The sequence below is a fragment of the Centroberyx affinis genome, unplaced genomic scaffold (assembly GCF_046629955.1).
Source record: "Centroberyx affinis isolate AG114_WGS23_722 - 3 ecotype Tasmania unplaced genomic scaffold, CSIRO-AGI_Caff_v1 ptg000053l_1, whole genome shotgun sequence".
NCBI lineage: Eukaryota > Metazoa > Chordata > Actinopteri > Beryciformes > Berycidae > Centroberyx > Centroberyx affinis.
Window position 1 is genome coordinate 85,327 of NW_027278765.1, and position 27,109 is coordinate 112,435.

Below are 27,109 nucleotides of genomic sequence, written 5' to 3' on the forward strand. Positions count from 1 at the left end.
ACGCTGCCTCTTCAAAACCGCTCCTCTTCCTAGAATCAAGCAAACCCCGATAACCCCTCCCTTTACTTCCTGGAGTCAAATACAGCCAGTTCCATTCTGCCCACATATTTCCTGTTCCCTCCCCTTTCACAGATCTGCCAGTATAAAGATGGGTGTAAAGAGCATGTTGTGAAGTGCAAGAGCTGACAAGCCCATTCACTGCAGATCAGCACATGAACATGAAGAAAAGGAACAGAGGTTTGGTTTGGATCAGAGCCCAACTTCCTTCTGATGAGAGAAAGTGAAACTATCTGACATTCACTGTCACTGAGAAGTGAAATGGCGCAGCGAGGAATTCAGCTGGACGGGGCAAAACTCTGCTGTTCCATCTGTCTGGATCTACTGAAGGATCCGGTGACTATTCCCTGTGGGCACAGCTACTGCATGAGCTGTATTAAAAGCTGCTGGGATGAAGAGGATCAGAAGAAAATCCACAGCTGCCCCCAGTGCAGACAGACCTTCACACCAAGGCCTGTCCTGGTGAAAAACACCATGTTAGCAGAGTTGGTGGAGGAACTGAGGAAGACAGGACTTCAAGCTGCTCCTCCTGATCTCTGCTATGCCGGACCTGGAGATGTGGCCTGTGATGTCTGCACTGGGAGAAAGCTGAAAGCCCTCAAGTCCTGTCTGGTGTGTCTGGTCTCTTACTGTGAGCAGCACCTCCAGCCTCACTATGATGTAGCTCCATTAAAGAAACACAAGCTGGTGGAAGCCACCGTAAAGCTTCAGGAGAACATCTGCTCTCGTCATGACAAGGTGATGAAGGTTTTCTGCCGTACTCAGCAGTGTATCTGTCTTCTCTGCTCCATGGATGAACATGAAGGCCACAACACAGTCTCAGCTGCAGCAGAAAGGACCGAGAGGCAGAAAGAGCTCGGGGTGAGTCGGCAACAAATCCAGCAGAGAATCCAGGACAGAGAGAAAGACGTGAAGGTGCTTCAGCAGCAGGCGGAGGCTATCAATGGCTCTGCTGATAAAGCGGTGGAGGACAGTGAGAAGATCTTCACCGAGCTGGTCCGGTTCATTGGGAAGAGAAGCTCCGATGTGAAGGAACGGATCAGATCCCGGCAGAAAGAGGAAGCGAGTCGGGCCGAAGAACTTCAGGAGAAGCTGAAGCGGGAGATCGCTGAGCTGAGGAGGAAAGACGCTGAGCTGGAGCAGCTCTCACACACAGAGGATCACATCCATTTTCTACACAGTTACCCCTCGCTGTCATGTCTCAGTGAATCTACAGACTCACCCGGCACCAATATCTGTCCTCTGCGCTACTTTGAGGATGTGACTGCAGCTGTGTCAGAGGCCAGAGATAAACTACAGGGCATTCTTACAGAGGAATGGCCTAAGATCTCATGGACAGTGACTGAAGTGGATGTTTTACTGCCACAACCAGAGCCCAAGACCAGAGCTGAATTCTTACAATATTCACATCAAATCACACTGGATCCAAACACAGCAGACACACGGCTGTCATTGTCTGATGGGAACAGAAAAGCAACATTAATGAGAGAAGACCAGTTATATTCTAGTCACTCAGACAGATTCATTATTAACTGTCAGGTCCTGAGTAGAGAGAGTCTGACTGGACGTTGTTACTGGGAGGTGGAGTGGAGTGGGAGGGGAGTTTCAGTAGCAGTCGCATATAAAGACATTAGCAGAACATGGAATGCAAGTCAATTTGGATACAATGACAGGTCTTGGGCATTAGATTATTACAACAATAGTTATCAATTCATACATAACAAGATAAAAACTTCCATCCCAGGCCCTCTGTCCTCCAGAGTAGGAGTGTACCTGGATCACAGAGCAGGTATTCTGTCTTTCTACAGCATCTCTGAAACCATGACTCTCCTCCACAGAGTCCAGACCACATTCACTCAGCCTCTCCATCCTGGATTTTGGCTTGGTTATTATACTGGAAACACTGCTGAGTTGTGTAAGCTCAAGTAGACAGGAGTGATTAAAGCAGCAATGTGTGAGATTCTGTTTTTTATGTTTTTTTAAAATTATTTTTTGTCTCCGTCTTTGTTGCTCAGTGCTCATTGCTTTGGTGTTTTTGCACTGCACTTCCCACCTGTCAATCAAACAGTGTGCGCGGGACTGTGACGTCTTTTTCCTTGGATTTTCTGTTGATGCAGTTTGACTTTCTGTAGGTGGCGCTCTTTTCTTTTTCTTTCCTTTTCTTTGTGTTATATCAGTCAGTGATAGAGAGTATCCAAACTGACATTTATTCATATGAAAACATAAACTGTTGCGTGGTCTATATAGTTCTTATGTTTGTTGCATATTTGTATTGTTGCTGTAATATTTTCTGCTATTTCTGTTCCACTGCATGGACCTTAATGGAGCAGCACTAGAAGTCTCCCCTTTATTATAGCTGAAAAGTTGTTAATATGTTGATTTTGTTCCCGGCCCCTTGTAACTTTGTTGAGAAAAGTGCACTACAAATGTAATCATTATTATTATAATCAGGGAGAGCATTCATTGTTTTCCTCCACAGTGATGACATACTGGTTTAACAGATTGATTGTGTGGATGAAGTTAATATGTAGATGGAAAGACTGAACCAGAGTCCTTTACCAGGCTTTAGTGACTGGATGTGTGAACAAAGTGAATGTTTGCAAAAATGAATAAAGTTTTTTCCAAGAATAAATGACATATTTCTTGTGTATTCATTTCAGGAAGTCTATGAAAGCTGCTAGAGAAAATGTGAAACTAATATGACAGTATAACTGAGGCCATTTCCCCCTAAAACACAACAAAGTGCAGTCTTAATGTTTAGAGCAGATGTGGAATCAAAAGTCAAATGAAGCAGCAGTGTTACCAAAGAAGAAACACTAGTGAAGATGGAAAGAATGAAGGACAATCCTGTTGTTAATGGAACTGGTTAAATGTATGAATGAAGTGAATGTTTAGATGGAAAGACTGAAGGACAGTGTGAATGGATAACATTTACCAATCAATCTCTATCCTTGTAACTTTCTTCACTGAAACAGCTTTGTCATGGAGGACTAAGCTGGCAACCTCCCACTTTTCAATTTGTTGCTTTTTACAAGCAACATTGTCTTTGTGCACTTGTTCAATAAACAGGTTTTCTTCCATCCAATTCATCTGATCATTTCCAGGTCAAGTTTGGGAATCGCATAAAATGTGTGAAAAAATGTTGTTCAGTCACACATATGAGTGATGTCATGTGACACATATGAGCACAGATTTGATGCAGGTTATTTTATAAATCAAGGTCCTTGCCTCCTTCCTTTGATCACATCACACATCACATCGCACATCATGGAAGTAAACCAGGAAGAAAAAAACTTTTTTGGCGTATGCGCTGGGTGAGCAGCTTACGTTCAAATGAATGGGCGGCCATTTTTCCGTTCAGCCTCCAGTTAATATAGAACCTCCTTGGTATGATCTCCCGGGAGAAGGAAGGCTCGACTTATGGCACAAAGGAAGTGCGTCATCCATTGCGCAACCAACAGAGGTCCGGTAGCTATCCCCAGTAAAAAAAAAAAAAAAAAAAAGAAAAAAGGTAGCTATCCCCAGTAGCGGAAATGGCGGACGGTGGAACAACCGCAGTGACAGTGGAAACACTACCCTCTATCATAGCACTGAGATCGGGGTCTCTAGTTCAAATTGGGATTGTTTCTTGCTTTGGACAGTAACTTAGTAGTTTGGACAGTAGCAGGCTGCTGGTGGTAGCATTAGGCATGTTGCTAACGTTTCTGGCTGCTAGCGGTAGCGTTAGCCGCTAGCAGCCAGAAAACGAACCAGGAGCTACAAGGAAGCAGGACCAGCCAGAAACATACATCTATGTTTGTTTCTAGAACAAACATAGTTAGATGTTTGTTTCTGGCTGCTAGCGTTAGCTATCGTAGCTAGCGTTAGCAATGTTGCTAACGCTAACGCTAGCAGCCAGAAACAAACAAATGATCCATTGTCCGTTTGATAATCTAAACAACGAATACGTTTTCTTGCAGTGGCCTTTCTAAAATGAGCAGTGGTGAAAGTTACTATATTGTGTTGATCAAGGAGTTGATAAGCAGACAGATGGTTTGTTCTATTGCACAGAGCTAGGCTCTAACAGAAAGCGATCCAGTTGTCTTTGCAACAGCAGCGCAAACAACAATACTATGGAATCAGATTTGTGCCAATAGAATCAAACAAAACTTCTTAAATATCAACAAAAATAAGAATTTGAGAGAGAATAAAACTCACTGAAGCAAAAAAATCTCATCTCAAAAGTAAAACTTATAACTTGAAAACAAATTATTGGTGTGCTTTTGTTTACAGTTCCCTCTGTTTCTTTCTCACTGATCAGACTTTTGCAATCACTGTCGGCTTTGCGGTTACACTGCCAGCTCTCTCGTTTGCACTGCCTGACTTTTTGTTTGCAGTTCTGATACAAACCTCTCGCGTGAGCGGGTTGTTTCAGGGGTGCGTCCCCATTGGCTAATGAGTTTTTGAGCGACAGCTCAGTGCCCCGGATGTTTCAGACTACAACATAAACAGCAGCACCGGGCATTCCGCTAGCTAACTTACTGGATTAATTCCTACATAAACTGTAAGTATTGATCATATATGTTGTCTGTGCAGTACTAGACGTTTTGTTGTTTTGTTGTGTCAAGTTAGAAATAAAGCTAAGCTTTTCTATGCAAGTTAGCTTTCACCTAATTAACGTTAGCTAACTTGCTACCTATAATGATTGCTAGCTAAGTAGCTAAGGCTACATCCACACAATTAGCTGATACTTAGCCTGATCAGCCACCGTCAGTAATCAATACAAACACACATTATTAAACCATTAAACACATACATGTATACTCCTGTATACTCATATACATACATATGAAATGTTTGCACATGCATAGGTTAAACACTCAGACATGAATGTGTAATTTAAAAGTATAGCTATATGTATACTATAGTACACAATTATCTTGATTGTTCAAAACAGCCTTGAATTACCCTGATTACGTTGGCTTTGTGGAACCAATTAATTCAAAATTGATTTGTTAGAGGTAACTAGTCAGTATTTCCCACTTTTAGCCTCCTTTGTGGAATACCCCTCTGGTTTAGTTTGAACTTAATGTAGAGCATTTTCAATGTGAGATGGTTCATACATTGGCCAGACAGCAATGACTTGGTAACATCTTTTTCACCTGTGCACTGTAGTAAGTGCTTCACAAATGAATGTTTTCACCATGTCATGTAATCATCATGATGTTGATGTTTGTATGCAAACTGTTCTCTGTAAGACACTAAGCCTCAGATACTTACTGAACTTTCTTCTGTTACAGAAACTCCTGCTCTTCAGGAACATGACACTTCTCTGGAAAATGCTCCCAGTGTTTGTGCAAAGAGAAATTAACTTATTTATGCTGTGTTCTGGCCTTTTCACTAGTAAATTGCTATGTATTCAGACATAGTGTTGTTCATAGTGTATACAATTTACTTATTTGGGTACTCATCAAAGACGGTTGTAAGGTATGATACAAGCATCCCCATCTTTTTTTTTTATCTCACTTTCAGCACATCAAGCGAGGCAGTTTTATATGCTCCGGTGGCATGTTTTTTGTTTAAGATCACTTTTTGTTGTTTGTGATCCTTTCTGATGATAAATCTTTTAACAAACCAGGAGCTTGGTTCATATAATGGAAGTAAGCATGTTCACTTTGTTACAGTAACACCTACAGTAGATGTCTTCCCCTTGCTGAATCTTACCTTGTACTGACAAATTACAGCTGCCCTCTATGGACTGGAGCTATTACAAATTAGTGTTTCAGTCCATAGATGATTGGTCTTATTTGTATCTGAGACTATCTAGTAATGCTTAATATGGCTTAGAATGTTTAGCCCATTGTAACACTTTTATTTTGAAATAAATGTGTATTACTTTACATTACATATAACAAATTGTCTTATCTGTCATCATCACATTGTAGTGAACTGCCCTCAAATTACTTTTCTCCATCTTACCTTGGTTATTACAGCAGCATTTCCAACATCTAATTACATGTTTTTCAAGTCACAAATATCATTATTGTGTTACTAACAGCGTTTTTAATTATACAAGCCAGTGTTACAAGAATATATACTGATACATTTTTGAATGTCTTCTTTGTGAGTACTTTCTGACAATATTGACTAAAGCCACATATCTAGACCACATAGTCCAAGTTAATGAACATGCTGTTGCCTCAATGTAGAGATAGTATTGCTTGTAGTCATTATTATGATGCTGCACACCCTGATTTAAGATTCAACTACACTGGATCAAAGGTGAGTCGCCTCACAACATGTGGCCATGACATAAATATCAAATTCTCTGATCAAATGGAGTCCTGTGTAAACCGTGTATTAAGACAGGTTTGCATTATGCAACTCAAATGCAAGTTTTGCTAGTGAAAAAAATCTGTTAAATTCTATTATCATTGGCAATATTTTGGGTTTGTTTGGTGTCAGCTCCAGGCCTGCTGCGTCTCCTTGGTGCAGCCGGAGGTGTTTTCTGTGTCAGTGGGAGCACAAAAGGTCAGGCAGGCAGGAGGAGGAGGGGAGGTGCTGCTACAGGTGCAGCAGGACTGTCCTGACCAACTCCACTGGAACACACAGGCTGATGAGACAGCAGCCATCCAGAGACAAGTACTGGAGGAGAGGGAGAGAAGAAGAGAGAGCGATAAGGGGACAGGAGGAGTATGTTGAGGGACAGAATGGAGCAAAATAGAGAGGAGAGGGCACAATTAAATTTATGTAACAACATATCAGAGGTGTATTAGTATGCTGATTCCTGTAGTCTGTTCCGCAAACTTTAAATAATGCTAAAATTCGGTAGCTTGGACAAACCAACCACACAAACTACACCAGAGAGCAAATCATACATTTATTTTGCTTGCTTTTGTTCAGTTCTTAACTTGGATCATAGGTGCAAACTTGTAGCGTTAGTGACATTGTGATGTATTAGCTGGATCATAACCTGTTATAATAGACCATATACTGGCCTACCTGGGACTGCATCGTAGGTCTGTTCGGGTCCTGCTCAGGTCCCACAAGGTTACATTTTTCTACAGAGAGAAGAAGATGACAGTTAAGATAACAATGGACAGCTCCATTGGCTAATGCCTCACTCAGCCTCCACTGATTCCCATGGCAAACAAATTTTTTTTTTTTTTAATAATTTTTTTTTTTTTTAAACATCTCTTTATTGAATTTTCAAAAGGTTCTGGTATACATAATACAAGATCATCATATAATATACAAAATATAAAACTGCCCTCCCCTTTCCCAACCCCCTGATCTCTCCTACTCATCCTCCCAATCCACCCCACCACCCAGTCCTACCCCCAGTCCCATCCCAGTGGGCTACAACTGTCCACTACTGACTAAAAAAAATAATAATAACAATGGCAATAATAAAGGAAATTACACAAAGATGTATAACTAGAGAGAAAAAAAAGAAAGAGAATGGAATCATACATACAGCTACACACAGTGATCCACACGTTCTTGCATTACTACATAAAGAGAGCACTATGAGTCATTCCAATTTGATATCCCAGTAACAGTAGTGAAATAAGATATAAATGGGGTCCACGTTTTCCTGAACTCAGCCTTTTTCCCCCTTAGGGTAAATTTAATCTTTTCTAGTTTTAAATGGAACATAACGTCCTTCAGCCACCTGGCATGGGAAGGGGGTTTAGGATCTTTCCAGTTAAACAGGATAATTCGGCGAGCTAGCAAGCAAGTAAAGGCAACTACATTATAAATATGTCTTGACCAGGTAGCATTCTCTGGTTTCACACTAAAAATGGCGGTCAGAGGATCTGGTTCAATTAATATGTTATAGGCTTCACTCAGGGATTTAAAAATTGAATCCCAAAATGCATGCAGACAAAGGCATGACCAAAACATGTGAATTAAAGTGGCCAGTGCAGATTTACATTTATCACAGGTGGGGTCCAGATTTGGGTAAATTTTAGCTAATTTGGCTTTTGTAAAGTGGATACGATGCACAATCTTAAATTGTATGAGCCCATGTCTGCTGCAAGGAGATGAAGCATGTATCTGCTCGAGAATTGCATTCCAAGTCTCGTTTAGAAGTGGAGGGCCTAAGTCCTGTTCCCATTGTGTTCTAAGTATATCAAATTAGGGTGCTTTTTAACAAAAGCTATAATTGCATGCACTTACATATCTAACCAGAAATGAAAACAGGTGTGTGCCCGTTCAGGCACACGCATGTACACAGTAGGCTACATCCACAAAATCCAAAATGTAAAGTTTGTACGGAAATACAGTTTATCTTTAGGGATTATTTGATGCCGAGTTGACAAGAGGACTGTCTACATATGACGCCTTTTATCTTGTGTTTCTAGAGTTATGTGATTTTACGGACACGTAAGGAATTTATAATATAAGTATGATAAGGTTGTCTGACGTTGACTGCTGTTAGTTATTGGTTTGATTAATGGTTTAATAATGTGTGTTTGTATTGATTACTGACGGTGGCTGATCAGGCTAAGTATCAGCTAATTGTGTGGATGTAGCCTTAGCTACTTAGCTAGCAATCATTATAGGTAGCAAGTTAGCTAATGTTAATTAGGTGAAAGCTAACTTACATAGCAAAGCTTAGCTTTATTTCTAACTTGACACAACAAAACAACAAAACGTCTAGTACAGCACAGACAACATATATGATCAATACTTACAGTTTATGTAGGAATTAATCCAGTAAGTTAGCTAGCGGAATACCCGGTGCTGCTGTTTATGGTGTAGTCCGAAACATCCGGGGCACTGAGCTGTCGCTCAAAAACTCATTAGCCAATGGGGACGCACCCCTGAAACAACCCGCTCACGCGAGAGGTTTGTATCAGAACTGCAAACAAAAAGTCAGGCAGTGCAAACGAGAGAGCTGGCAGCGTAACCGCAAAGCCGACAGTGATTGCAAAAGTCTGATCAGTGAGAAAGAAGCAGAGGGAACTGTAAACAAAAGCACACCAATAATTTGTTTTCAAGTTATAAGTTTTACTTTTGAGATGAGATTTTTTTGCTTCAGTGAGTTTTATTCTCTCTCAAATTCTTATTTTTGTTTGATATTTAAGAAGTTTTGTTTGATTCTATTGGCACAAATCTGATTCCATACAATACCACTTGGAAACGCTAGAGGGGGACAACAGGGGGAAAGTTGAAAAGTTGTCTGTATCCACTTTAAAAGTATAGTAAAAATTTGTCCAGAGTGCATGAACACATGATCCAAAAAAAAATCTTTCCCTTAAAACACAAACAATATTGCCCTCTTAATAGATAAGAAATTCTTTCACACTTCAGTGGTCCCACTGAGTGTATTTCTGTATCCCAAAACATTTTACACAATTCAAAATTAGCTATAGAGAAATCTGTAAAGTGCACACGGCTTAAGGTTTGCAAGGCATGATCAGACAGATTATGTTTTATCCCATAAGGAAACAATTTGTTTAAGCTTTCACTTATTTGTGACACATTCATTATTCACACAATATTATCTTCTTCTTCAAAACTGTCCACCCCCTGATAGGGAGGAATCCAATCCGGAATTGGGCACAAGTCTGGGGAATATGCAGAAAATTCATCTATTTGAGATATGCGTGTGTATTGTCCAATTGTTTTCAGAAGCAGTCCTTTGACAAAAGGAAAGATGCAACATCCTAGTATGGCCAAGAGGAGGAACCCTATACCTATGCCCACTTTGGCCAGGAGGGCTCCCCATTTGCCAAACGTGCCCTCGAACCAGTCCGGGTCCTACCTACCGTTTCCGGCATTTTCTTTCAATTCGACCGCCAAAGTTTCCAACTTCGTCATGGCTTTGGTGAAGGAGCCATCGGGTGCAGTGTTATTAGGAATGAACGTGCAACAGGTATCACCGAACATGGTGCAAACCCCACCCTTCTCTGCTAGCAACATGTCTAAGGCCATTCTATTCTGCCATGCCATTTGGGATGTGGCATGTGTTTGCTCACCTAGGGGGGTCAGTGCATCTCGTGTGTAATTAACAAATCTATACTGATTAAAATAAATGTAATTTATCCAATCCACATTCTTATTAATGGTGCACCACAAACACAAGACAGACTCAAACCCTTTGTTTAGATGGAGATGGGAGGAGGCAGGTTAGTTCTGCTGGGTCCCTTGTCAGGGCCCCAGGGGAAACCGGAGAATATGGAGGGGGTTGAATCTTTTCTTGGTCACCGTAGAAAGGGTTGAGGCTGGGATACACCCTCGTCTGAGTTGGTTCAACACCTCCTGTCGTCCCGCTGGTTCCTCCGGCGGTGGCGGTGGTGGCTGGGTCCGCGGCGGAGTTGGGTCAAGGTCGGGATCTGCATACTTCAGACGCTGAGACAGTTTAGTTTGACCTTTCCTTGCCTCAGTTTTCTGTCCCTGGCCACAGCTTCATTATGCCATTCCATAAATGCCTTCCAATCAGCTTTAAACGACTGGTGAGTCTTTTGGTTTTTCTTAGACATATTATTATGAGTATGAGTACTTTCCTGTTCCCTTTGTTCTAACATTTTCTTCAACTGTATTATCTGTCTCACACTGAAACTTCACCCTGGGGGAAAACCACACTCTTTCACCCATAACGCCAACTGTCCACAACTGCCCGGAAAATACTTTTCCATAAACTGGGCATTTGGACCATTTGTATTCTTTCTCTCTTCCTCCTGGACGTCCCTTAATTTTTTACTATTATTGGATCCCATTTTGTCTTTTAAATTTGTGGTCTCCTGACCTACCAGTACTGTTAGATTTTCATCTAATGGTCTCCTGACCTACTGGTGTTGGGTGGCCCTAATTCACCCCTCGGTATATACCCAGATTCTCTAGCGGTCTCCTGACCTGCCCTAGTAACTCGTCAGTTATACACCCTGTGCAAGAATCTTCCTTTCAGTGTTTTCCTAATTTAACACACTTCCTCAGCTGACCTTACCAGAAATGACAATGTGCCGTGCCTCTCCTTCCACCAAAGGTTCAGGATAACTGCGGTGTCACGGCTCTGTCCTCAGGCTTCATGTTCCCCTTCTCCACTCTGTTTGTCAGAGGAGGTTGGGTGACCGGGACTCTAACCCCGACTGTGCGCACAGCTTCCTCCGTCAGCACTCCAGGTCCAGGTGGATTCACTCGAGTTATCCTGCCGACAACGCCAAGTTTGTTGTTGCTCTCCTTTATTGCAGAATTTCCACAACATTATCTATCTAAAATCTCCAAATAATTGTATAATTCTTTATAATTTGAAATAATTATACTTTCTTTTCCCGAGTGAAGGGAAGTGACCTCAGCATAGGATGTGTTGCCATAAGCATTACACTGTGTGAGTCAGTGAACAGAGAGGCACCAACAAGCCATGCTGTTGTTTTATTTAATGGCTTTTTCAACTTTATTGGATCGTCTACAGTGGAGAGAGACAGGGGAATGACCTGTAACAGTCTGTCAGTCAGTTTGAATAAATGTGAGGATGAGCCTCTCCTCTCTGCAGTAAAATGACCAGCTTCATCTGCATCTGCTAATGCATCTCCACAGTGTTCATCTTGTTGTCCTTGTTTTTAGCTGTATATTTATTCTGTGTAAGTACATTGAGAGCAACGAAAAAACCAGAGTTAAATTCCTTGTATGTGTACATACTTGGCCAATAAAGCTGATTCTGATTCTGATATCTGTGTATCATGTGTCTGCTTGGCTGGCAGCCACTAATGGATTGTAGTGACAATCGTTTACCCACTTTTTTATTTGTTAGTTTACCACCTTTCTAGACTGGCATACATCTATATGAATTCATTAATAAATTCAGAGTTTACATTACAGAGTTAAACTCAAAAGTTATATGAAGATAAGGTCTTTGAATGGAAAAAAAATAATAAATTAATGATTTCTGAAAATATGTTTGATTTTTGTTTTTTTCGGTGGTTGTTTGCCATATGATGATCCTTTGTACTTACCACTACATCACTGTATACAGCAGTGTGTATTCCAAATATGTATATAAACATAAAGTTATGTTGGTGAATGTGAATGTGTATTCTGTGTCCTGTAGACAGTGAAGTGAACATCATTTAGTCAGAGTTCGGGAGGGATACAGCTAGTACATTGAGAAATGAAGTGAGGCCACCTAGTGGACAGAAAGGAAAAGGCTTTGAGGTTTGAGCATGAATTTAGTGCTGGTGTGAGCCTGCAGCTAAAATATGATGATACTGCCCCCTTGTGGCTTTCCTACAACATTACTGTCTGTCTTTAACATGACAACATGGAAAATGATAAAATGAAAGCCTGTGCTGAAGCAGACATTCCCAGACATAAAGTCCAAGGAAGAGCTGCTGTACTAGTGTGAAGTGATGAAGGAATATCTCACACTTGTGAAGAAAAACGTTGTGTTTTTGTTGCAAAGCAGTGAATTAGCAACCACCATTTCAATGTGATTTCATGTAGTTCAACTTTCTGAACAAAAACCACCATAATGTCTCCAAGAAGGTCCTTTTTTAGGATCAACAATACATTTATATGATACCGGATAAACATTAGCCTTCAGTAAGTAAGTAAACAAATGCACAAGGACAGAACACAGGCAGCGTAGTTTCTTAAAGAGACAGTAACAATTACTGCAATACCTAGCCTATATGCACTGTAACTGACTTTATTTTCTTTATCAGATTCGTTTTGATTACAACCGTCGGCCTACATCTCTTTTCAGGAACTCATTCTAATTCATTGGCTCTTGTGTTTCTTATTTGATGAAGCCATAGCACTGTGTGTTGTTGCAAGGGAGTTTGTTAAAGTGACAGTAACGATTACTGCAATACCTAGCCTATATGAACAATACATTGTGTTTCAAAGATTAAATTATTATAAACATTCAAAAATAAAGTAAAAGATGAGGAGAGATTAGAGATAAAAAAAACATTTATTTTGAAAAAGCTTCTTTATTTGTGCTATTAACTAAGAGTAACAATCTAAACCTTCCCAAGAAATCAATATAATTTAATCTCTCAAGTAGCAAATGCAGTGGATTTACCTGGAGAAAAACTGATGTGGTTCTCAGTGTGTACCCCACTGAGAACCCAGTATTATATTATGTAGCTTCTCTCTCACAGACACACACACACACACACACACAACATTTGTGTACTAGCCTATACATACAGGAACACATAAAACTGAAGCAAATGAAGCAAAACCTGATAACCTTTAAGTAAAAACACACAACCACCATTTGACACACTCTCCACACACTCAGCAAACGCCCACGCATGAGAGAGAGAGAGAGAGAGAGAGAGAGAGAGAGAGAAAGAGAGAGAGCAAAAGTTGTGTGCTTTTTTAATATCCCATTGAGATCACTGACCCCAAGTTTAACTATTCCATTTTTATTTGTCATAATCTTCACTTCATATTGTAAACAAGGGCTAAACACACGCTGCCTCTTCAAAACCGCTCCTCTTCCTGGAATCAAGCAAACCCCGATAACCCCTCCCTTTACTTCCTGGAGTCAAATACAGCCAGTTCCATTCTGCCCACATATTTCCTGTTCCCTCCCCTTTCACAGATCTGCCAGTTTAAAGATGGGTGTAAAGAGCATGTTGTGAAGTGCAAGAGCTGACAAGCCCATTCACTGCAGATCAGCACATGAACATGAAGAAAAGGAACAGAGGTTTGGTTTGGATCAGAGCCCAACTTCCTTCTGATGAGAGAAAGTGAAACTATCTGACACTCACTGTCACTGAGAAGTGAAATGGCGCAGCGAGGAATTCAGCTGGACGGGGCAAAACTCTGCTGTTCCATCTGTCTGGATCTACTGAAGGATCCGGTGACTATTCCCTGTGGGCACAGCTACTGCATGAGCTGTATTAAAAGCTGCTGGGATGAAGAGGATCAGAAGAAAATCCACAGCTGCCCCCAGTGCAGACAGACCTTCACACCAAGGCCTGTCCTGGTGAAAAACACCATGTTAGCAGAGTTGGTGGAGGAACTGAGGAAGACAGGACTTCAAGCTGCTCCTCCTGATCTCTGCTATGCCGGACCTGGAGATGTGGCCTGTGATGTCTGCACTGGGAGAAAGCTGAAAGCCCTCAAGTCCTGTCTGGTGTGTCTGGTCTCTTACTGTGAGCAGCACCTCCAGCCTCACTATGATGTAGCTCCATTAAAGAAACACAAGCTGGTGGAAGCCACCGTAAAGCTTCAGGAGAACATCTGCTCTCGTCATGACAAGGTGATGAAGGTTTTCTGCCGTACTCAGCAGTGTATCTGTCTTCTCTGCTCCATGGATGAACATGAAGGCCACGACACAGTCTCAGCTGCAGCAGAACGGACCGAGAGGCAGAAAGAGCTCGGGGTGAGTCGGCAACAAATCCAGCAGAGAATCCAGGACAGAGAGAAAGACGTGAAGGTGCTTCAACAGCAGGCGGAGGCTATCAATCGCTCTGCTGATAAAGCGGTGGAGGACAGTGAGAAGATCTTCACTGAGCTGGTCCGGTTCATTGGGAAGAGAAGCTCCGATGTGAAGGAGCGGATCAGATCCCGGCAGAAAGAGGAAGCGAGTCGGGCCGAAGAACTTCAGGAGAAGCTGAAGCGGGAGATCGCTGAGCTGAGGAGGAAAGACGCTGAGCTGGAGCAGCTCTCACACACAGAGGATCACATCCATTTTCTACACAGTTACCCCTCGCTGTCACGTCTCAGTGAATCTACAGACTCACCCGGCACCAATATCCGTCCTCTGCGCTACTTTGAGGATGTGACTGCAGCTGTGTCAGAGGCCAGAGATAAACTACAGGGCATTCTTACAGAGGAATGGCCTAAGATCTCATGGACAGTGACTGAAGTGGATGTTTTACTGCCACAACCAGAGCCCAAGACCAGAGCTGAATTCTTACAATATTCACATCAAATCACACTGGATCCAAACACAGCAGACACACGGCTGTCATTGTCTGATGGGAACAGAAAAGCAACATTAATGAGAGAAGACCAGTTATATTCTAGTCACTCAGACAGATTCATTAACTGCGGTCAGGTCCTGAGTAGAGAGAGTCTGACTGGACGTTGTTACTGGGAGGTGGAGTGGAGTGGGAGGGGAGTTTCAGTAGCAGTCGCATATAAAGACATTAGCAGAACATGGAATGCAAGTCAATTTGGATACAATGACAAGTCTTGGGCATTAGATTATTACAACAATAGTTATCAATTCATACATAACAAGATCAAAACTTCCATCCCAGGCCCTCTGTCCTCCAGAGTAGGAGTGTACCTGGATCACAGAGCAGGTATTCTGTCCTTCTACAGAGTCTCTGAAACCATGACTCTCCTCCACAGAGTCCAGACCACATTCACTCAGCCTCTCCATCCTGGATTTAGGCTTTATTATTATGGAGCCACTGCTGAGTTGTGTAAGCGCAAGTAGACAGGAGTGATTAAAGCAGCAATGTGTGAGATTCTGGTTTTTACGTTTTTTTATATTATTTTTTGTCTCCATCTTTGTTGCTCAGCGCTGATTCCTTTGGTGTTTTTGCACTGCACTTCCCACTTCCCACCTGTCAATCAAACAGTGTGGGCGGGACTGTCATGTCTTTTTCCTTGGATTTTCTGTTGACACAGTTTGAGTTTTTGTAGGTGGCACTCTTTTCTTTTTCTTTCCTTTTCTTTGTGTTATATCAGTCGGTGATAGAGAGTATCCAAACTGACATTTATTCATATGAAAACATAAACTGTTGTGTGGTCTATATAGTCCTTATGTCTGTTGTATATTTGTATTGTTGCTGTAATATTTTCTGCTATTTCTGTTCCACTGCATGGGCCTTAATGGAGCAGCACTAGGAGTCTCCCCTTTATTATAGCTGAATAGTTGTTAACATGTTGAATTTGTTCCCGGCCCCTTGTAACTTTGTTGAGAAAAGTGAACTACAAATGTAATCATTATTATTATAATCAATAGGGAGAGCATTCATTGTTTTCCTCCACAGTGATGAAATATTGGTTTAACAGATTGATTGTGTGGATGAAGTTAATATGTAGATGGAAAGACTGAACCAGAGTCCTTTACCAGGCTTTAGTGATTGTGCATGTGTGAACAAAGTGAATGTTTGCAAAAATGAATAAAGTTTTTTCCAGGAAGCCTATGAGTTTTTCTGCTAGAGAAATTGTGAAACTAATATGACAGTATAACTGAGGTGATTTTCCCCCTAAAACACAACAAAGTGCAGTCCTAAAGGTACTGTTTGTAAGATTCAGAAAATGCTTGTAATTAGTGACACCTGTGGCCGTTAAGGTAACTGCAGTCAGCATCCTGTTGCTCGTGCTCGCGCATGTGCCCGCACTCCGTAGGCGCGAGCGAGCATCCTGTGTATCGGCCAAAACAGTGACCACATGAACGTGATGGACCGGCATCATGTTGATAGATGAGGAAGCAGTTTCTTTTTTTTTTTTTTTACTTGCATTCAAATGTCAGTCACATTTGCTGATCGCCATGGTGGCACAGAGAAAAAAGTACGACCTGAAATTCAAGCTGTCAGTTGTCAAATTTGCTGAACAAAACTCAGGAGAAGCAGCAGCAAGACATTTCTCTGTTGATCTTTTCTAAGGTAGGCTACCGTTATTTTGATACAGGGCTCTCTCTCTCTCTCTCCCTCTCTCTCTCTGTGCTTTAGAACGTAACCGCTGTGAAACAATCAGAAAATAATGTTTTATTTCTCTGATTCACCGGCTTTCTCGCTACTACCGCTCCCTCTCTTCATTCACTTTCTAGCTCGCTCGACCATCTCTCTCTCTCTCTCTAGCTCGCTCTACCATCTCTCTCTCAATTCAATTCAATTCAATGTGCTTTATTGGCATGAAAGTTCACAGACAATATTGCCAAAGCATCAAGATGAATATCAGTCTAGGTGTGTGTGTGTGTGTGTGTGTGTGTGTGTGTGAGTCAGTGCCTGGACAGAGGAACTGGGTTGCTGCGTGTTCAGCTCCCGTACCCAGAGCCTCCATCACAGAGTGAGGATCAGTAAACTATGTGAAGGAATTAATGTTTGTTGGTAACAAGGGTTACACACATTTTATATGCAGTACACAATAACATTCAAAGAGAAAAATAAATAAAATAAAATAAAAGTGTATTGGTCACTCACTGTTCCTCAGGTTGTGGCAAGTTTCTACAAACTGAGCCGCTAGGTCTGCTGTGTTTCCCTCTCCTAGTAGAAGTCGCAGCTTTGATTGATCATCAAGCTCTCTGAAGTGGGAGACTTGGGAGTTGAACTTGTTAAAGTAGATTTCTCTGGCTGATTTGAATTTTTCACATTTTAGGAGGAAGTGCATCTCCGTCTCGACCTCACCTGTCGAACAGTGACCACATGTTCTGTTGTCTTTTGGTTGCCATGATTTCTTATGTCTTCCTGATTGCCAATTGGTGGTCACTGAGCCTGTATCTGGTGAGGATCTGTCTCTGTTTCCTATCTCTGACAGTAGAGAGATATTCTGCCAATTTATATTCTCTGTTTAGGGTCAGATAACATTCTAATCTACTTTGGCTTTTAGTTTCTTTATTCCAATGTTCCAAATAGGTTTCTTTGTATTGCTTAATAATTTGGTTAACTCAAATTGGTGTTTGGAAAGCAGTGTTTGTGTGAGCCTGGTCTGGGTTTCTCTGTGCAGGAGCAGTTTGTCTCAGCACCAACTGACACAGCGGACTCTGTTGTGGGTTCAGCTCTTGGGTTTGAAAGGCTTTAAAGTGGAGGCTCTCTTTAGGGCTAGATCTTAGGTGGTTCCAAAATTTTAGTGCCTGTTTGTGGATGTTAATTGCTAATGGATATCTACCTAGTTCTGCTCTACATGCATTTGTAGGTGTTTTCCTTTGAATATGGAGGACGTTGCGGCAGAATTCTGCATGTAAGGCTTTTGTTGGGTGTTTGTCCCATTGAGTGTAGCTGTGATGACTGAGTGGACCCCATACTTCACTACCATAAAGCACAATAGGCTTGATCACACTGTCAAATATTTTAAGCCAGATTTTAATCGGAATTTGGATATTATAAAGTTTTGTTTTTATTGCATAAAGGGCTCTTCGAGCTTTTTCTTTTAGTGCATTCACTGCCAAGCTGAAACTCCCTGAGGCTGTAATTGTAAGACCGAGGTAGGTGTAGCTCATGGTGTGGTCTATAGTGGTACTTCCTATGGTAAACTGGTGTCTGGTCTCCTGACACCTGGGCTTCTTTTGGAAGATCATGATATTGGTTTTCTTTAGATTTACTGCCAGGGCCCAGTTGTGGCAGTATTCTTGTAGCACGTCTAATTGTTGCTGGAGCCCTTGTTTTGTTGGAGACAGCAAAACCAAATCATCTGCATAAAACAGGCATTTAACTTCTCTGTCTAGGAGAAAAAGACCTGGAGCTGCACTTTGGTCCAACTGTACTGCCAGTTCATTTATATAGATATTAAACAGTGTTGGACTCAGGTTGCATCCTTGGCGGACGCCTCGTCTTTGGGTGAAGAATTTGGTACGTTTGTTTCCAATTTTGATACTGCATTTGTTTTCTAAGTACATTGATTTAATAATATCATAGATCTTTCCCCCTATACCACACTTAAGAAGTCTGTAATAGAGTCCATCTTGCCAGATAGAATCAAACGCTTTTTTGAAATCAATGAAACAAGTGAATATTTGTCCATTTTTCGTTCGGTGTACATGTGTTTGAATGAGCGTGTGGAGGGTATATATATGATCTGTGGTCCGATGTTTGGGGATAAAGCCAATTTGATTTTTACTGATTACATTATGTTGGTCAAGGAAATTTAGTATTCTTTTATTTAGGATACTACAGAGTAATTTCCCCAGGCAGCTACTGACACAGATCCCACGGTAGTTATTGGGGTCCATTTTGTCCCCAGATTTATAGATGGGAGAAATCAGGCCTTGAGACCAGGTGTCAGGAAAACAGCCAGAACACAGTATGATGTTGAATAGCTTTAGCACCACATCTTGCAGTTCAGGAGTGCTATTTTTGAGCATTTCATTTCTAATTCTGTCTGGTCCGCAGGCTTTTTTTGTTTGGAGACATTTAATATTTTTGGCCAATTCTTCCTGTGTAATTGGGAAGTCCAGTGGGTTTTGGTTGTTTTTAATTGTTGATTCTAATATTTGGAGTTTTTCTTTGATGAGATATTGACTCATTTTATTTAGTGGGACATCTTTATAGAGATTTTCAAAATGATTTATCCAGATGTCAGCATCTTGAATAGGTGATGCTTGCGGTTTTGTGGTGCCCAAGCTATTCCACATTTCCCAAAATTGATTTTGATCTAAGGCATTTTCAATTTCCTCCAATCGTTTGTTGTTGTAATTTAGTTTTTTCTTCCTAATTGTGGAAGAAAAAATCTCTCTCTCTCTCTCTCTCTCTCTCTCGGGCTATTAATTGAAGTTATATGTAGGTTAAGTATGTTTTCAGTGCTGTGTTTTTGTGAGGAGGAACTGTGACTATGTGTGAACTTTGTCGGGTGATAACGTTACATTGGCTGTATTTATAACATTATAGGTTGGCGTTAGCTTGCTAGCCAGTTTTCATATGTGAAAACAGCAATAGTTTCACCGTGAGGCTCAGCAATGTCGCTATCTGTTATCTGCAATAACGCTAACTGTTAGTGAACTACACAGAATATGTAATGTTATATGTATTCATCATTTCTTGAATGACTGTAGTTCACCTTGCTGTGTCATTACAGCTTACCATTGTTTATTTCACCGTTACTGTAAATCAGCATTGTAGTTCACTGTACAAACGCCAGATCCATGCAGCGTAGCTAAGTTACAGCTAGCTGGCTAAACTTAGCATAGCTTTGTGTACAGTTAGATAACGTTATTTGGCCGCCGCTGCCGCACACGGGAGAAGTTTGCCTTCAGGGCTTTCTGCCAGAAAGCCTTTCTGACAGAAATCCACGGTTATGGTTTAGGTAGGGGTTAGGGTTACCCTAAGGCTTTCTACCAGAAAGCCCTGAAGGCAAACTTGTCCCGTGTGCGCCGCTGCCTTGCATCGCTCTTGGCTAGTAATTAGTAAGTAACATAATTTAGTATCATGGATCACGTTAGCTGGTGAAGTGATTTGGCAAGCTAGCCAACTAACATATCCACTCTCCCAGCGTAACATATCCAAGTATTACGTTACGAGCAAGCAAGCTATAGAAGTAGTGAAGCTGAAGAGACTAGCCACGGGAGCGCGCATAACGTCACATCCGTTGGACTCTCCCGGAAAAAACGGCCCGAGTCCTTCACACAGAATGTAGCTTTACACACTGTTACAGGCAACGGAGAAAGTCGGCTGAGGTCTCATTTTTTAAGTTACGTTACAACCCGTTCACACATTGGCAATAAAAAACTTTGTAAAAGTTACATATAGGACCTTTACTGTTTAGAGCAGATGTGGAATCAAAAGTCAAATGAAGCAGCAGTGTTACCAAAGAAGAAACACTAGTGAAGATGGAAAGAATGAAGGACAATCCTGTTGTTAATGGAACTGGTTAAATGTATGAATGAAGTGAATGTTTAGATGGAAAGACTGAAGGACAGTGTGAATGGATAACATTTACCAATCAACCTCTATCCTTGTAACTTTCTTCACTGAAACAGCTTTGTCATGGAGGACTAAGCTGCAACCTCCCACTTTTCAATCATTTGTTGCTTTTTACAAGCAACATTGTCTTTGTGCACTTGCTCACTTCCACAGGCCTGAAAAGCCTGGAAAACCATGAAGAATTAATCTGATCATTTCCAGGTCAAGTTTGGGAATCGCATAGAATGTGAAGATTTTGTTCAGTCATACATATGAGTGATATGTCATGTGACACATATGAGCACAGATTTGGTGCAGGTTATTTTATAAATCAAGGTCCTTGCCTCCTTCCTTTGATATCTATCTATCTATCTATCTATCTATCTATCTGTTGTGGAAATTCTGCAATAAAGGAGAGCAACAACAAACTTGTCTTTCTGGTTTTATTTTAGCATTTAGAAATGGGCTCAAGAATACAGAGAGCAAAGGTCTCCGCAGCAATGAGCAATGATCTGCTCTCAGCACAGTATATTTATACACCTCAGTGAGCCTGTAAGAAAAGGAACTGCTACAAAGTATAATCTCCTCCAGTCGTGTCATCTGTCTATTTACGCCTCAGACAGTCTAACAGTTTCACACCTACACCTCAATCACAGCTTCCTCCTATCCCTTATCTCTAGACAGCAGACAAGCTGACACTTGGGGAGCGGTGATCTCGTTCAACTGGTTCTGCTCATGCGGACACAACGTGACCTGTCGTGGCCTTGTTGTGGCCTTGTCACACAAGTGATTATACAGACACTTAGTAGTTTTCCACTCTTACATTACAGTACACAGTCGAAGTTGTATTTTTCCAGCACAACTCCCCGCTATGAGCATATAAATGCTCACACAATTATAAAAATACAAATGTATGAAAATATAAAAGTAACGGTGTTAAGAAACCCCAGGTTCTAAGAAACCTCCTCAGATGTATAAGAAATCTGGCATTAAAATATCTGGGGGTTAAGAAACCCTTCTCAGACTAATGTCTGGTATGTTAACACACACAATAATGCATAAATGCTGTTTTTGTTGATACCTGAGTCACTAAGTGTGGCTCCAGCTCTTCTTAGGTCTGTATGAGAGCACCATAACACATCATCATTTAAAAGTATAGTAAAAATGTGTCCAATAAAAAATCTTTCCCTTAAAACACAAACAATATTGCCCTCTTAATAGATAAGAAATTCTTTCACACTTCAGTGGTCCCACTGAGTGTATTTCTGTATCCCAAAACATTTTACACAATTCAAAATTAGCTATAGAGAAATCTGTAAAGCGCACACGGCTTAAGGTTTACAAGGCATGATCAGACAGATTATGTTTTATCCCATAAGGAAATGATTCGTTTAAGCTTTCACTTATTTGTGACACATTCATTATTCACACAATATTATCTTCTTCTTCAAAACTGTCCACCCCCTGATAGGGAGGAATCCAATCCGGAATCGGGCACAAGTCTGGGGAATATGCAGAAAATTCATCTATTTGGGATATGCGTGTGTATTGTCCAATTGTTTTCAGAAGCAGTCCTTTGACAAAAGGAAAGATGCAATATCCTAGTATGGCCAAGAGGAGGAACCCTATACCTATGCCCACTTTGGCCAGGAGGGCTCCCCATTTACCAAACGTGCCCTCGAACCAGTCCGGGTCCTACCTACCGTTTCCGGCATTTTCTTTCAATTCGACCACCAAAGTTTCCAACTTTGTCATGGCTTTGGTGAAGGAGCCATCGGGTGCAGTGTTATTAGGAATGAATGTGCAACAGGTATCACCGAACATGGTGCAAACCCCACCCTTCTCTGCTAGCAACATGTCGAAGGCCATTCTATTCTGCCATGCCATTTGGGATGTGGCATTGTTTGCTTGCGTTTGCTCACCTAGGGCGGTCAGCGCATCTCGTGTGTAATTAACAAATCTCTGATGATTAAAATGAATGTAATTTATCCAATCCACATTCTTATTAACGGTGCACCACAAACACAAGACGGACTCAAACCCTGCTGCCACCTGATTCCTAGCCTTATACTCATCTGGGACTCCTCGGGGAACCCCTATGGAGTCAATCCATATTCTGGGATCCTCCTGGAACGTCCTCCTACACCGTCTACGTGATGTGGGGGTAGGTGAGGCGGGAATCACCTTGGCCGGCATTGTCAGCATGACTCTCACGCAGCGCCCTTTCCATCCCGGGGGTAGAGTGTTGCGGAGTTTTCTTCCACAATACCAGAGCATGTCTGCCACTGTGCGATCTGCCCAGATTAGCGCTTTTGCTGCTGGCACTGAGGTGACGCTGGTGCTGTTCAGTTGATCTTCCAAGATGCCGGTAGTGTCTGTGTGATTCACTAACCATAGGTGAGTGCACTGTCCTGTAAAACTGCCTACGCTGGTGTTGCCTGCTTTAGCCTCATAGCATTCAAACTGGGAGCTATGCAATACCATCAGACTTACTCGTGGTGGCAGTGGGGGGTCCTTCAGGAATTTAAATCCCCACTGCTGACACCCATTGGAGGCTGCCTGTGGATATCGACTGGACCCGTAGTGGTCCAAGCATTGGGCTGCACAGTAGTCAGTTGAGCTGGTATTTTGGTTCTTTAACCAACTGGCGCAGGCAGTGTAATTGTAAGGTGTGGGGGTGAGGAGCAGTGTCACATAGGACTTCAGGCAGACAATACAGGAATAATTGGTATGGCTTCGTGCAGTATATCGGGCATATTGGTACCAGTGGCTATCGGATGTGTTTGTTCTCCTTGCAACTTTCAGTGATCGTCTAGTATGATTGGCTGGATGTGTTATGTGTAGGTGTGTGGAATTGGGGCCTACACGGGATCGGTCTTCCCATGGTCGTTCAAATATGACCAGGATGGGCAAAAGTATCATTATGGACAATAAGAGTAAGCAACCTGTTGTGCCTCTCAAGCTCCATCCTGGGTGTCTGAACGGGTGCCATGGTCTGTTTGTTGGCGCCATCTTATCAGCAGTGTAACCTCTGCTCACCCCAGATAATGTGTTACGTTGTTGATTGTTTGGGAGACGTGTGTTACTGAGTTTGATCTGCGCTTGGTGGAGAGTCTAGGTTAACTCTCTTGCAGTGGCTGGCATGGATCCAGGTAACCCTCTCAGCGATCTTAACTGCCGTCTCCGTGGTCAGCAACACCTGGAATGGTCCGTTCCACCTCTGGGGCCTCCAATTCTTCCGCTTGGAGGTCTTCACCACGACCCAGTCTCCTGGCTTCAGGTCATGTAGAGGTGTAGCGGTGTGCTGTGGTAGGGCGTCCTTAACCTGTCTATGGATAGTAGAAAGCATAGAGGAGAGGTTTGCACAATAGCGTAACATTTCATCTTCACATAGGTCAGTTGTGGGCCCTATCCCCGTGTTGAGAGGTCGAGCGAACAGGATTTCGAAGGGACTTAGCCCACTCCTGTTACGCTGTCTAGCTCTCATTTGCATTAACACTAGGGGTAGTGCCTTTGTCCAATTCAAACCTGTTTCTTCGTAACATTTTGCCAATTTGTTTTTGAGGGTGCCATTCTCTCTTTCTACCGCGCCACCACTCTGTGGGTGGTATGCACATTGTTGTTTCATGTCAATGCCCAAATACTCTCCCACCTGCCTTAAGGCCGTTTTCACAAAATGTGTCCCGTTGTCGCTACTGATTTTTACTGGTATTCCCCATCGTGGAATAATTTCCCTTATTAGGGCCTTTGCTACGGCTCCAGCATCTGCTTTTGATGTAGGGAATGCTTCCACCCATTTTGAGAACATGTGCACTATTACCAGACGATATTTCTTTCCTTCACTTGGTGTGACTTCAATGAAATCCATTTGAAGGTGATCAAATGGCTTGTCTGGCGGTGGATGTGCGCTGGGAGGCATTTGCTGTCCTCTCCCAGCGTTGCTTTTAGTACAGATTACACATTGTTTACAAAATTTTTGTGAGTAATTTGTGAAGCCTTTTGTGTACCAGTATCTACTTAATTCCTGATACATCCCCGCTTTTGACAAAGGATCTTTACCATGTGTCAACTTAGCATAGAAAGTGAATAAGTATTTAGGCAGATATGGTTTGTCATCAGGGCCATACCATACCTTATCTTTCTGTGCACACCCACTCTTTTCCCACAGAGCGACTTCCTCTTTTGATGCTATGCTTTGCAGTTCCTGTAAGTCAGCGACTGGTGTTACAGGCAGCTCTGACTCGGCTAAGCAAATGGTTGTTATCTGCTGTGTGGCTGCTGCCTTGGCGGCTGCATCTGCCCTTGCGTTTCCCTGTGAAACAGAGTCTGTTCGGTTAGTGTGAGCCTCACACTTGCATACTGCAACTTGTGCAGGCAACTGGATAGCTTCAAGCAATTCAGACACTAGTTTGTGATGCGCAGTTGGTTTTCCTGTGGATGTTAAGTATTTTCTGTGTTTCCACAATGTGCCAAAATCATGCACTACTCCAAAGGCATAACGACTATCAGTATAGATGTTAACTATTTTGCCCTTAGCCAACACATTGGCTCTTGTTATGGCCACTAGTTCGGCTGCTTGTGCCGAGTAATTGCCAGGCAGTGGTTCTGCCTCCATGTGTCATGTAACGTTACCACAGCATAGCCTGCTTGATTTAGGCCTGCGTCTGGGTTGCGAGAAGCTGATCCATCCACAAACAGCTCTAAGTCAGCATTCTGGAGGGGAACTTCCTGCATGTCCGGCCTGGGGGAACAAACTTCAGTTATTGCTGCAATCCTCTGGAGTTGGGAGAGGAGTAGCAGGGTTATGCACAGTACATCTTTTAACAGTTATGTTAGGCATTTCAAGCAGTATTGTGTTGTACTTCAACCACCTGGCAGCAGACAGATGTGCAGTCTTTTGTTCAAGCAATATGATAGACACAGCGTGAGGAACTAGGAGAGTAAGATTATTATAACCCACCAGATCCCTGGATGCTGTGACTGCTGCCTCTGCTGCAGCTACTGCTCTAAGGCATTTTGGTAGCCCTGCGGCTACAATATCAAGTTTGGATGAGAAGTATGCTACTGGTCTCATTTTACCCCCATGCTCTTGTAGCAGTACTGATGTCATAAACCCTTGTCTTTCGTCCACAGTCTGTATGAACGGTCTGGTCATGTCAGGTAAACCTAGGGTGGGCGTCGTTTGTAACGCCACTTTAAGGTCTACAAAGGCTTTTTCTGCCTCTGGTGTCCAAGTCACTGTCTGAGTCGGGGTCAGTCCTTTACCGTGGGCTATTCCTGCTAATGGTGCTTCTATTTCAGCATAATTTGGAACCCACTGTTTGCAGTATGATGTCATTCCCAGGAAACTCATAACCTGTCTTTTAGTTTGTGGTTTAGGCAGCTGCTGTATAGCCTGGACTCGATCAGGGGATAAGGATTTGCCCACCCCACTTATGTCATGTCCCAGGAACTTTACCTTGGATTGCACCCACTGTAATTTACTCAAGCTTGCTTTATTTCCTGTTTTGGCTAGGGTGTTGCAACAGCGCAAGTGTGTCTTGTTTGCATGCTTCCTCTGTTGGAGAACACACTATCAAATCATCAACATATTGTAACAACGCGCTTCCTGCTGGCAAAACCAATGAATCAAGACATTCTTTTAATGCTGTGTTATAAATTGCAGGGCTTTCATTGTAACCTTGACATAGGCGCGTCCATGTCCAGGTTTTACCCTGAAATGAGAAAGCAAACCAGTACTGTGAATCTGGATACACCGGGATGCTGAAAAATGCATTTGCCAGGTCCACTATTGAGTAAAATTTACTCTCAGGTGGAACTTGTGATAAGAGTGGTGTGGGGGTTCGGAACATTAGGTGCACGAGCACGTTTACTGCTTGCAAATCTTGCACGAAGCGCCACTCCACGGGGGCACCTTCAGCTCTGATCTTTTTAACAGGAAAAATTGGTGTTCTGACAGGAGAAGTTTCGCATGGTACTATTATGCCGGCTTTCACTAGTGATTCAAATCTGGTGTTATGCCATCTACGGCTTCTTGTTTTAGTGGGTATTGGTGTTTACAGGGCCTGTATGTTGACTTTGGCATTACCTCAACCGGTTGAACTCCAATTAATAACCCAACATCATATTTGTGTTGAGCCCACAATGTCTGCGGCACACTAGATAATTCAGGTGAATCTGGTGTTAGGGCTTGTAGCATCATCATTGTGTGAGGCTTCCCTTCTGTCACCAGTTCAACAGTTCTTTTAGCATAAGAGGTTGTGTGACATCTTTTCCTATAGGTGTCAAAATTCTCATTATATTGTACAGGTGTTTTAGTATCTTTCCAATATTTTTCTTTTCTACATCTTTTTACCCATGGGCCCAGGTCCTCCCATCTCTGATTCGTGGCTTTGGCCAGGGAGATGTGAGGCGTGGAATCGCATACATTGAAAAATTTATTTTTCAGGGTGTCCGTCAATATGACCCCTACTGCACACCTGTTTGGTCCCCAATATAGCCAATCTGTAGTTAATTTATCTCTCTCCTGTCCTTTT

At 42.2% G+C, this 27,109-nt stretch overlaps 3 protein-coding genes across 3 annotated transcripts; 2 read left to right on the forward strand and 1 right to left on the reverse strand.

The window, feature by feature from the left end:
- Positions 1-275: 275 nt before the first annotated feature.
- Positions 276-3,062, forward strand: LOC139643797 (E3 ubiquitin/ISG15 ligase TRIM25-like). Its single transcript, XM_071519069.1, has one exon. The coding sequence runs from the start codon at positions 319-321 to the stop codon at positions 1,984-1,986; it is 1,668 nt and encodes a 555-aa protein (XP_071375170.1). The 5' UTR covers positions 276-318; the 3' UTR covers positions 1,987-3,062.
- Positions 3,063-13,773: 10,711 nt separating this feature from the next.
- LOC139643682 (E3 ubiquitin/ISG15 ligase TRIM25-like) lies at positions 13,774-16,151 on the forward strand. Its single transcript, XM_071518909.1, has one exon. It carries the CDS (start codon positions 13,784-13,786, stop codon positions 15,446-15,448), a length of 1,665 nt encoding a protein of 554 aa, XP_071375010.1. The 5' UTR covers positions 13,774-13,783; the 3' UTR covers positions 15,449-16,151.
- Positions 16,152-23,655: 7,504 nt separating this feature from the next.
- LOC139643756 (retrovirus-related Pol polyprotein from transposon 17.6) lies at positions 23,656-26,658 on the reverse strand. Its single transcript, XM_071519024.1, is given in 3 exon segments — positions 23,656-23,902; positions 26,100-26,583; positions 26,586-26,658. Coding segments are annotated over 3 exon segments (804 nt in total).
- Between the last annotated feature and the right edge of the window lie 451 nt (positions 26,659-27,109).

Excerpts from the sequence above, each read along its gene's own strand:
- LOC139643797 (XM_071519069.1), top strand. The coding sequence starts at position 319 with ATGGCGCAGCGAGGAATTCAGCTGGACGGGGCAAAACTCTGCTGTTCC.
- LOC139643682 (XM_071518909.1), top strand. The coding sequence starts at position 13,784 with ATGGCGCAGCGAGGAATTCAGCTGGACGGGGCAAAACTCTGCTGTTCC.